The sequence below is a fragment of the Saimiri boliviensis genome, chromosome 13 (genome assembly GCF_048565385.1).
Source record: "Saimiri boliviensis isolate mSaiBol1 chromosome 13, mSaiBol1.pri, whole genome shotgun sequence".
Lineage (NCBI taxonomy): Eukaryota > Metazoa > Chordata > Mammalia > Primates > Cebidae > Saimiri > Saimiri boliviensis.
This window is the reverse complement of record NC_133461.1, coordinates 51,449,421-51,462,056: the sequence shown is the minus strand read 5'-3', so window position 1 is coordinate 51,462,056 and position 12,636 is coordinate 51,449,421. Positions and strand designations below refer to the sequence as shown.

The following is a 12,636-nucleotide window of genomic DNA, read 5'->3' as shown; positions in this document are numbered from 1 at the left end:
AGAAAGAAAGAAATAAGGTATTATGTGCTCATCCTCAGACATTTTTCTAGGCACTTGTGATACAGCAGTGAACAAAACAGACACACTTCCTGCTTTTTAAGAGCTTGTTGAATTCTAGGGGAGTTTATTGCTCTACATGCAAATAAGCTTACGTAGGAAGATGGTGGTTTACTCTGAACCACCCAAGCTGGAGTCACCCAAGCTGGAATGCAGTGACACCATCAAAGCTTACTGTAGCCATTAAGTCCTGTGTTCAAGTGAACCTTCTGCCTCAGCTTCCTGAGTAACTGGGACTATAGGCACAAGCTACCGTGTCCAGAATTTTTAAATTTATTTTTGCACCAATGGGAGTCTCGCCATCTTCCCCAGGCTGGTCTTCAACTCCTGGGGTCAAGTTATCCCCTCATTTCAGCCTCTCAAAGTGACGAGGTTACAACCAAGAGCATCAGCACACAGCCAGGTCTAATTCTTAAGGTTTAAAGTGATAAATCAATAAACTTCATCTGGATAACAGTGAAAATAACATGGAGAAGTATATGTTGGATTGACTATTAAGCAAAAATTTGCCAAGATTAACATAAAAATTGGGCCGGGTGCAGTGACTCATGCCTATAATCCCAACACTTTGGGAGGCCAAGGCAGATGGATATCTTGAGGTCAGGAGTTTGAGACCAACCTGGCCAACATGGTAAAACGGCATCTCTACTAAAATACAAAAATTAGCTGGGTGTGGTGGCAGGTGCCTGTCATCCCAGATACTAGGGAAGCTAAGGCAGGAGAGCTGCTTAAACCCAGGAGGTGGAGGTTGCAGTGAGCCAAGATCGCACCACTGCACTCCAGCCTGGGTGACAGAGTGACACTCCATCTCAAAAAAAAAAAAAAAAAAAAAATTGTGCTTCACCTAGTAGCAATGGACCCTCTAAGAGAGCACAGAGAAAAACATTCTGCAACAATACTAGCTTAGTTGCTAAATTAAAACAAACAAAAATAAATATTAACAGAAAAACCTTTAATGTAAACTATGTAGCTTATTTTTTAAAAGCTAAGAAAATGTTTTATAGTGAAATGGATATTAAAACTTCATTAACAAAAACTCTTCAATCATCCTCTAGGATCTAGTAAAAAAAAAAAAACTTCATTAATAAAATTCGTCACGGACAATTTCTTTATTCAAAGATAACATATAATTAAAATGCTTTTAGAAGAAATTCATATGATTTAAAAAGTAGAAGCTGCCAGAACACTGTGTAACTTTGTTTTTTGGAAACTGTAAACTTCTTTTGTGTTCTTTTGACTCTGAAATATCAAAATTTAAATGAAGATTTTTATTTGTCCTCAAGAGATTTTTTAAAACAATGAAAATTTCCTCAATGATTTTCACCATATTTTCTTTTTGAAAATTTTCTTTTATTTCTTCAGATTAATACCTGGTCATTTTTGTATAGTCTATTTTCTATTAAGAAATTCAGAAACTGACCAGGTGCAATGGCTTATGCCTCTAATCCCAGGATTATGGGAGGACAAGGCAGGTGATCACTTAAGCAGGCATTCAAGACCAGCCTGGGCAACAGATCGAGACATTGTTTCTATTCTTTCAACAGAATACAAAAAATAAAAATAAAAAACAAGAAATTTATAAACTATGAGAACAAGGCAAAAAGTGATATAACTGATGTACTACAGTAAAAGGAAGAGCTACACATTCTTACAAAATATGACATTTTTGTAAGTTAAAGTTGGTCCCTAAGAACAAAAAATTTCTATAAACACCTCAGTACTTTTCTCCAAAAAGTCAATATACACACTGCTGCATGCATTATTTTTTTCTTCTTCAAATCTTAATATGTCATGTCAAACCCTGCTGAAGCAATATCCATTTTTTTTTGTGCACACCAAACCTTTTCTTAACCACAGGTTTCTAAGAAGTGTGCCATCATTACTGGAGTTGCTGCCAGAATCATGAATTTTCCTGGTAACCAAACTGTATAGAGAAACACCTTAACTCCCTTTTGATCTAGCACTGACTGGATCTTGCTGTTGTTTGGACTCTTAACTGACCAAATAAAAACAAAATAATAATTCCACCCTAGGCATTAAGTAACTTTGGGGGAAAAAAAATGTAACAAGTACCATGTGGTGAAGCTACAATGTTGACAACTTTTTCTATTATCTCCTTTTGTTTTCAGTATATCTCATGAGAATTCTTTTAAAAATCTGTATATTTTAAAATTATATTATTTTATCATAAGGAATTATCAACAGATTAACATTAAATTCTTTTATCTTGGTACATTTTAGCAGTTTTTAATAATCAAAATCTAGAAAATTTTATTCCAAATACATTTAACTCTATCTTACAGTCTTAACTGTAAGACAGAATTACCACATTTTGTAACTGAAATAATCTTAAGCTGGAAATATGCCAAATGTTTTAACAGACAATTAACAGAACAGAGCGCCACTTACTGGCTTTTAGTTATACTTAAAAGAGAAACAGCACAATTTCATTCTGAGATTGGTAATAAACTTTAATGGACTTATACCACTCTAAGAGTAGTACAGCAGCACCCCACTGAACATTCTAACAGCAAATTATTTTAGAATTACCTTTTAATGCTAAAACACAGCATCAGAAAACATCCATATAAATCAAGGGGAGTTCATATAAATTAATACATCATTTAAACTGTAAGGCACGTGTTTATTTTCTCAACTTCCTAGCTCTAAACCAAATGTTTGTTTCTTCACCGATCAGCTTTAAAAAACAATTCTCAACAACCCAGAACCTCAAATAAACTGTCCAAAAGACATACAAGTAAATAAGCTTAAAAATCTAAATTTAGCAATTTAATTCCTACATATATAAAAAGATTTAAACTAGTTTCAAACTCAACATTCCATTTTTGTGGGCTTGACTGTCACTCATTTTAAACTTATATTTTTATGAATCAGCTAAGAACCTGATAATCATTTTACTTTCAAAGGCTAATATAGTACTCTAGTCAAGAAGGACATAAAGCTTAGTTACCTTGGTTTGCCTGCATATTCATATTTGGTCTGGGACCATAGTTTCCCATTGGTTGCCCTTGACTCATTGTCATCTGATTCTGTACTGGCATGCTCTGTGATGATGGCACGGAATGGTTGTAACCTCCCATGGATCCATGGCTACTTGAAGGCATATTCATGGAACTGTTTGTCATATTGAGTTGATTGGGTCCAGGTCCCTGCATAGGCATATGGTTAGGCCCTTTGAAGAAAAATGATCAGAAGCAAAATATGAAAATTAAATAGATGGTCCATACAAAAGTACCTGGAAAGGGTATTTTTTTTGCATTATTATAGTAATACCAAGCAATAATTAATCAATAGCAAGGTAAATGGTTTATAGGAAAGACAGTAAATACTGCGAGGTAGTTATTCCCATTTTACAGATTAAGAAATGAATAATGAAAAGTCATGAGCACTCTGAAAATGAAGGGAGGACTGGCTTCTTTAAAAAACAGCGAAACATATCATAAGGTTGGAGTAATTAACTGTGAACATAGGCTGGGCGCAGTGGCTCACGCTTGGAATCCCAGCACTTTGGGAGGCCAAGGCAAGTGGATCACTTGCCTTGAGTCATGAGTTCAAGACCAGTCTGGCCAAGATGGTGAAACCCCATCTCTACTAAAAATACAAAAGTTAGCCAGGTGTGGTGGTGGGTGCCTATAATCCCAGCTACTTGGGAGGCTGAGGCAGGAGAATCACTTGAACCCGGGAGGCGGAGGTTGCAGTGAGCCAAGATCACACCACTGCACTTCAGCCTGGGCAACAAGCAAGACTCTGTCTGAAAACAAAACAAAACAACAAAACTGTTAACATAATGAATAGATTAACAGATTGACTGATTAGAACAAAGTCTAAAAACAGAGCCAAATACACGGCTGAGTAACTAATAAGTATCAGTAAGCAAAAGAAAACTAAATCAGTAAATGGTGTTGTGACAACTCAGGAGCCATTTGGAAAAAAAACAAGTTGGATCACTGCCTCACTTCTTACACTAACTAATTCTAGATGAACAGAAAACTTAAACCATAAAAGAATTTCAAAAAGGAGAATTTTAAAAATAATGGAAGGACCTTCTTAAGCAGGTCAGAAAACCCAGAGCTATAAAACACTGAGAAATTATACTATGTAAAATTTAAAAATGTGCACGACACAAAACTCAAAAATAATGAAAAGGTAAGTAAAGAAATAATAAAGAAAGTATTATTTATAAGACATATCATGGACCAAATTAATTACTTAACATATGAAGTAAAACACCACATAATGAGGGAATGACTAGTTCACAAAAAAACTACAAAAAGATTCATCAATATTAAAAGATTGATTGCTTCACTTAAAATAGGAAGGCAAATTTAAACTATGAGACCCAGCATTCACCTTTCAGATTCTCAAAAATCAAGTTTAATCTAACTGTATTGTGAAGAAAGACGCACTTTCATCCATTGTTAAAGGAATATAAATCTTACTTATATTCCGTGGTGAATCAAGCTTATGGAATCAAGGGTGGGATCAACCTTAAGGAAGACAAACAACAATTCAAAGGAAGTAGTTGTCCCTCAATATCTGTAGGAGGCTGGTTCCAGAACCATCTACAGATTCCAAGATCCATAAATGCTCGTGTCCCTGACATAAAATGGTACAGTATTTCCATATAACTTATGTATATCCTCTCATTTGCTTTAAATATGTACATTGTATGTACTACCTAACATAATGTAAATGCTATGTAAATAGTTGTTATACTGCATTGTTTAAGGAATTATGACCAAAAAAAGTATGTACATGCTCAGTACAGTTTTGTTTTTCCAAATATTTTCAATCCGTGGATGTGAAATTCATAAATGCAGAAGTGATGGCTATTACTATTTTTATACAAAGCAATTTGGCACTAACTATCAAATTTTAAAATACATATACCTTTAACCCAGCAATTACAGTTCCAGGAATTTATGCTATAGATATACAAGTTTTTATGTGCAAGTGTATTCACACACACACACACACACACACACACTGTATATATATATATGCGCATATATATTTTTTACAGGCAAATTCATGGCAGTATAATTCACAATAACAAAAGACTAGAAGCCTACATTTCCACCATAAATGTTCAAATAAAGTTGTAAAACAGAACGAGATACAGAGACCAAAAAGAATAAGGTATCTATTTACATACAGAATAAAATAATGGTCTCCAAGATTTATCTTTAAGAAAGAAAAGATACATAATACTATTTAATGAGTGCTATCATTTGTATTTTTTTTTTAAAGAATAAGGGGGAAAAAAGGTCATAGAAATGTAGTACCAAGGGGCTGATGAGCAAAAAAGAAAATAGAAAAAGGTAATATACATGCATTATTTTATACAGAGAAAGTATCTCTTTTTTGAGACAAGAGTTTTGTTCTTGCTGCCCAGGCTGGAGTGCAAAGGCATGACCCCGGTTTACTGCAACCTATACCTCCCAGGTTCAAACAATTCTCCTGCCTCAGCCTCCCAAGTAGCTAGGATCACAGGTGTGCATCATCACGCCCAGCTAATTTTGTATTTTCAGTAGAGATGGGGTTTTACCATGTTGGTCAGGCTGGTTTCAAACTCCTGACCTCAAGTGATCCACCCACCTTAGCCTCCCAAAGTGCTGGGATCCTGCAGGCAAGAGCCACCGTGCCTGGCAAGAGAATTATCTCCTGAAGGACAACTAGAAACCAATGCCTTTCTGGAACTGTCTGGAGAGGTGGCAGCTAGGTATCCTTTGACACCCTTTGATTTTGGTCCCATAGGCACGTGTTATCTAGTTTTTAAAAAATCAATTAATTTTTTTAGACCGGGCACAGTGGCTCATACCTGCAATCCCAGCAATTTAAGAGGCCAAGGCGGGTGGATCACCTGGGGTGAGGAATTTGAGAACAGCCTACCCAACATAGCAAAATGCTGTCTCTGTTAAATAAACACAAAAATTAGGTGTGATGGCAGGCATGTGTAATCCCAACTACTCAGGGGGCTGAGGCAAGACAATCACCTGAACTTAAGAGTCAGAGGTTGCAGCAAGCCAAGATCACACCATTGTACCCCAGCCAGGGCGCCAAGAACGAAACTCTGTCTCAACAACAAAAATTAATTTTTTAAAAAAGGAAACCTCAGACTGAAAAGTGATACAACCAAGATCAACAAGCACATAAGTAGCTCTAAAACTGAGTCTACGTAATGAAATATATGTTAAAAACAAAACTGAAGTAGGAAACAGCCAAGATGCAAATTTGTGTGCATAAAAAGGTTGGCTAAATGCTATAAGGAACAAATAAAGAAAATACAAGTTACTAGCCTTCTAATTTCTTCTATGCTTAACTCCATTAACCATTGTTAGAAGAGATTCTTAACCATTGTTTTGGAAGCTCTACAGTATTCTGAACAACATGGTAAGTGATTGTTAATAATTAGCTTATAAAAGAATATAACTACTTCAGAAGGCCTTACCCAAAACCAAAACGTCATGTTAACCATAATTGTACTGCTGCTCAAATGCTTCTTTAGCCTTAGGCTTGAATGTTTTATGGGGAAGTTAAGTCAAAATCCTAATTCAAGGTACTAGCATAAAAAGTCACAGAATTCCTAACTAGGTAACCTGCACTAGCACTACCTTCACAATTCTAAAAATAGTGTGTCCTGGTGAATTAAATGTGGACTTGGCAAGAAATTTTCTCTTGACTACAATATGATTATAAACTGGAAAGTACTTCTGTCTTTATTCCTACCTCCATACTGGATGTGTGCCATTAGTGTTGTAAGCTTTAGCAGGAAATAGGAGACAGCCACTGAAACACCACTGCTCTCCTATAAGATCAGTCACACATCAATCTTCTATAAGCCAGGCTACCTTGCCTCTTTTGCTCCGTGCTCTCTTGTTTCTTACTGCACCCATCATACTTGGACACCAATGCTATCAGTCAATACAATCAGCTAGAGAAAACAGTATCCTAAAGATGCTAATTACTAATTGTTGTTATTTTATTTCCATTACTGCTAGGTGTATAATGCCTTCTTTTTGTTAATAAAAATAACTTTTGTCTTAGAAAGTAAAAATATTCTGATACCTAATGCAGATAATATTCTACCAAAAGTTATAGATATGGGTTGATATTACTGTTACAAAGAAAAAATAGTGTAAAGATACTTTCCAGATTAAAATTTCAAACCAGGAAAAGGTAACTAAACCAGCATCCAATGTCTTGAAAGATATCAACCTAGTGACCCCAAACTTAAAATTAACAAACAGAAAAGAGAATGGCTTAGTGTATAAATAATAAAGTTTACGTTATTTTTCAGCTTTTAATTTTTGCGGTAAAATCAATTCCCATATTTATGTTATGCTATAAACATATGTATTCAAAAAAATCTAGATTCGGCTTCAATAATATCAATGAGGAAATACTAAATATAACAACAGCACTTTAGAAACTGTTTCGTTTCTTTCCTCATGTGTTTTTCCCAGTGATACTGTTTCTGAGATCAATCAATATTTAAGTAAATAAAAACCCAGGGAAACATTATAATATCTTTTTTAAACAGACTTTAATTCTTAAGCCATGGTACAATGCCTTTTTTTTTTTCCAAAAAGCTTCTAAAGCCAACTGTATTGCAGTTACAGACAGACTAAATTTAGCCAGTTCTGTTCATCAGAGGAATGCTGTGTGTCAGCTACATCAAAGCCCAAGGGCAGCCTGATAAACACTGAATACAGGTCACGTAGCTCTGTAGCTAACAAACTCTAAGAGAGCTTGTACTCGGGGGCATTCAAAGCAGTTTTGTCATCAACAATCTAGTATCCCTTGAGCCCCCATGTCGTTTCAGTTGCTAAGCAACTCTGGTGTTAATGTCTTAGAGGAGAAAAACTTACCAGGCATCTGGCCGTTCATCTGGTTCTGCATGTGTGGTGCAGGAGGACCCCCACCTACCATTCCATCTGAAGGCATGTTGTGAGAGCGTGGAGGGGGAGGAGGGCCGCTCTGATTCATCCCTCCAGGACCCATAGGCATATTCTGTGTGGGTGGCTGAAAGAAGACAGTTTAGTAAAACAAGAGAAACAGACTAATATATTAAAGATGCATAGGGTAAAATAGTTGCCTATGTTACTAAATTGCATAAGAACAAAAACACAAATGCATTTCAAATTCTTCTAATGCATTTTCATCATGAACATATTAACATCAGAGTAATATCCCCCAAAACTTTAAACCATATTTACTTTACAAAATCTCAATAGCAAAAATTAAAATGTTAATTTGCTATACAAAAAATTATCATTTATATATTAAGCATGTCTAATGTGTCTACTGTTACCTAAATTACATGAAAAAAATTAAGTGTCCTTTCATTGTTGATGTATTAGACATATTTATTATTAATGATGGATTTTACCTAAATACGTACAGTAACAAAAAAATGATGAAAGGACTCAAGTCCCAAAATGTGGCATATTTCACACTATTTCGGGGTGGGGGATAGTGGCAGCAGTGGAATATTTTAAAACATGAAGACAACGGTTCAACATTTTTATGCCGACTACTGCTATAGATTGGAAACGTTACTGATGGCCTCCAAGGGTACAGAGACAGCTGCCTCAAAAGGATGCCTTTGGCAAATTTCCTAATGAAATTCTGAAGAAAACCACTGACTAACCTTCAGAGTTCACAAAAGGGTGAAAGGAAAAACATAGATATAAGGTGGTCTGCAACACCTGGCTCCCTTCTTGGGGATATTTTGGTGGAGAAAGCAAGTGGTTAGTTTCCTTCCAAACCCCTACTTTTAGTCCTGTAGGAGGAGAGGGAGGTATTATTCTTTAGGAATCTATTTCTGCCTTCTTTCTGTATTTTGATGTTCTAAATGTAATGTCCATTTCTGTAATATCAGTTGTTCTCTTTCTCCTACACTTAAACATGGCCAGTTAGTTATTGTATACCTTTCCATTTTCTGAACACGATTCTCTTTGGCACACTTAATAGATATACATTGTTCTTTAGCCAACACATTTAAATATTCAAACCTCCAAACAGTTAATAATCATTAACATTTACAGAAATAATCAAGTCTACTCTAACAGTACACATTTTAAAATCAGAATTTTAATTTCATCACAACTAAATCCAGACAATGGCTCTTTATAATTTTCTCTTAAATCCTCATATTATTCCTCCAACTTGTATTCTTTAAACAGTTAATAACCTTATTCAGTTTTCACCAAACAAACAAACAAACACACACCAAACACCTTTGAGTCACATTATCTTCCTTTCATCCTTATTTATCCTCCTTCAAACCTGGCTACCCTCCTCTGTCTGAAAACAGAAATCCTTCTTTCTACATTCTTGTCAAAATTTTCTGTTAAAAATTCATGTTCTCACTTTTTGTTTGTTTGTTTGTTTTGTTTTGTTTTGAGATGGAGTCTCGCTCTGTCACCAGGCTGGTGTGCAGTAGCATCATCTTGGCTCACTGCAACCTCCGCCTCCTGGATAAAAGCCGTTCTTCTGCTTCAGCCTTCCAAGTAGCTGAGACTACAGGCACATACCACCATGGCCAGTTAATTTTTGTATTTTTAATAGAGACAGGGTATCATCATGTTGGACAGGATGGTCTCGATCTCTTGACCTCGTGATTTGCCCACCTCGGTCTCCCAAAGTGCTGGGATTACAGACATGAGCCACCAAGCCCGGCCTCATGTTCTCACTCTTAATAGTGAGGTTATTTCTGGGAATTCACCTAATAAAACATCATTAGTTAGTGTTAACACCCTGCTAGAATAATTTGTATCAAACTAACCCTCTGCTAAATAAAAGTTGTAAAATCTAGACAAAATGTAAAAACTGTCTGAAGGCACTGAAGAGTGACTTACACAAAGAGGAACAGAAGGAGTTACAACTTTTTTTTTTTTTTTTTTGAGTTGGAGTTTCGCTCTTGTTACCCAGGCTGGAGTGCAATGGCGCGATCTCGGCTCACCGCAAGCTCCGCCTCCTGGGTTCAGGAAATTCTCCTGCCTCAGCCTCCTGAGTAGCTGGGATTACAGGCCCGTGCCACCATGCCCAGCTAACTTTTTTTTTGTAGTTTTAGTAGAGACGGGGTTTCACCATGTTGACCAGGATGGTCTCGATCTCTTGACTTTGTGATCCACCCGCCTCGGCCTCCCAAAGTGCTGGGATTACAGGCTTGAGCCACCGCGCCCGGCCATACAACTCTTCAAAGACTGGAAGCATGTAAGAGCAGCTCCACAATTATCTTGGCTTCTTCCTTGAGTTTGCTGGGTAACCGGGAAATAGAGCTCAAGTAAAAGTGCAGTCCAATTGGACTAAGGATAAAAAGAGTCAGAATTTTTGGCTATTCAGAGCTGGAAACTAAAGAAATTTCCAGAAAAAAAAGGACCACGAGAGAGGAAACATTTAAGAAAACTAGTAGAAATAGCAGTTAGGAGGCTAAAGAGCTCAGCAGAGATTCCAGCTGCTGCTCACTACTATTATGGAGACAAAGATAAGAGGGTAGGCCCCACCAAGTTAGAGGAGCCTTCATAAATAACTCCAGTCCTCTGTTGAGACTACAGAAGGGCCAGCCACTCCTTAGAAGAAGGTCAAAATCTAAATAGGTTAGCCCTAAAAAGTCTTATAATCAACCTTTAATAGATTCAAGGTCACCGCCTAGTACTATACATACCAAAGGAAAACTTAACTCTCTGGAGCAAAATAACAAACTAGAGCTTCTATAATTGTTCAACCACAATGTCTGACACTCCTAAAAACTGCAAGGCTTTCTAAAAAAAAACAAAAATAAATGACCAACACCCACTACAATAGCTGCAATAACATAAAAATTAAAACTACAGAAAATAACAAGTGTTGGCAAGAATGTATAGAAACTGCAACTCTCATATATGCTAGTGGAAATGTAAAAAGGTAGAGTCACTGTGGAAAAGAGTTTGACAATTCCTCAAGAACTTGGAGTTACCATATGACCTAGCAACTCCATTCCTGGCACACACTGAAAAGAACGGAAAACACACAATCACACAACATTTCTACACAAATGTTCACAGTGGCATTAGTCACAATAGTTAGAAACTGGAAAAAACTCAAATGTCCACCCACTGATGAATGGATAAACAAAATGTGGCATACGAATACAATGCAATATTATTCAGCCACAAAGAAGAAATACTACATGCTGTAACATGCATGCACATTGAAAACATTATGCCAGGTGAAATAAGATAGACACATATGGCCACACACACTGTATGATTCTATTTATAAGAAATGTTTGTTCAGACTAGGTAAATTCAGAGAGAGAGAGTAGATTTGCTGTTGCCAGGGGATGGGCAGAGGGGCAGAACTGAGATTGACTGTCCACAGTTTTCACTTTCTTAGGGTAGTGAAAACATTCTGAAATTAGATAGTTATGATGCTTATTTTAACTGTGAATACACTAAAAACCACTAAATTGTGTTCTTTAAAATGGTTATAATGGTAAATTTTATATAAACTGTATCTCAATTAAAATTTTTCATCAGAAACAATAATAATATGGCATCTCTAAAGTGCTAAGACAAAAAAAGAAAAAAAAAAAAAATCAACCAACCAGCCTAGAATTCTACACTAAGAAAAAAATACCTTCTAACATGAAGATAAAATTAAGAAAGGTTTAGTTGAACAAAAGTTAGGCAAACACTTATAAGATAACAAAATAATATCAAGATAAAAGAAAATGGCCCCACATGGAAGCACAGAACTGGACGAGTTACTTAAGAGAAAAGAAAAATAAGAATATGTGAATAAATATAAATTAAGATTAGCATTTAAAATAACAGTAACAGTGACTCTACTGGTTTAAACAAATGTAAAAAATAATAAAGTATCGGACAAGACTAACACAAAAGACAGTAGGCTAGGCCAGGCGAGGTGGGTCATACCTGCAACCCCAGCACCTTGGGGAGGCCAAGGTGGGCGAATTACTTGAGACCAGGATATTAAGACCAGGCCAACATGATGAAACCCAATTTCTACTAAAAATACAAAAATTAGCAGGCATGGTGGCAGGAACCTGTAATCCCAGCTACTTGGGAGGCTGAGGCAGGAGAATTGCTTGAGCCCAGAAGGCAGAGGTTGCAGTGAGCTGAGATCACAACACTGCATTCCAGCCTGGGCAACAAAGCAAGTCTCCATACTAAAAAAAAAAAAAAAAATTGTAGGGTAAATGAAATCAAACTGTTATAAGGTTCTTGAATTTTTCAACGAGCAATAAAATTATAAATTTAGACTAGACCCTAATAAACTAGCATTTTACTATTTTAATGAAGAATATTTTAATCCCTAGGACAACTACTTAAAAATATATGCACACATATTAAAGATGTATACTGTAGAATTATAAGTAAAATCAAATAGAAAAAATGCTTGATTAAAGAAAGTCAAGAAAGGAACAAATAGAAAACAAATAATCTGCCTTGTAAGACATAAATCCTACTATATCATGTTCTACATCAAATGTAAATGGACCCATCATTCCAATTAAATAACAAATACATTAGACTGGATTTCAAAACA

The 12,636-nt window shown here is 36.0% G+C and overlaps 1 protein-coding gene across 10 annotated transcripts in view; it reads right to left on the bottom strand.

Annotated features, from left to right (window-relative positions):
• Positions 1-12,636, bottom strand: part of SS18 (SS18 subunit of BAF chromatin remodeling complex) — a 465,179-nt gene that overhangs the window by 430,874 nt on the left and 21,669 nt on the right. For all 10 annotated transcript variants that reach the window (XR_012513138.1, XR_012513137.1, XR_012513140.1 and 7 more), the window contains exons 4-5: positions 7,950-8,103; positions 3,029-3,250 (exon numbers count right to left, since the gene is read on the bottom strand). Coding sequence is in view for 5 of the 10 variants with exons in the window: in XM_074383658.1 (XP_074239759.1) it covers positions 3,029-3,250; positions 7,950-8,103 (376 nt within the window). In the remaining 5 variants the exon portion in view is untranslated. The remainder of the gene's footprint in view (positions 1-3,028; positions 3,251-7,949; positions 8,104-12,636) is intronic.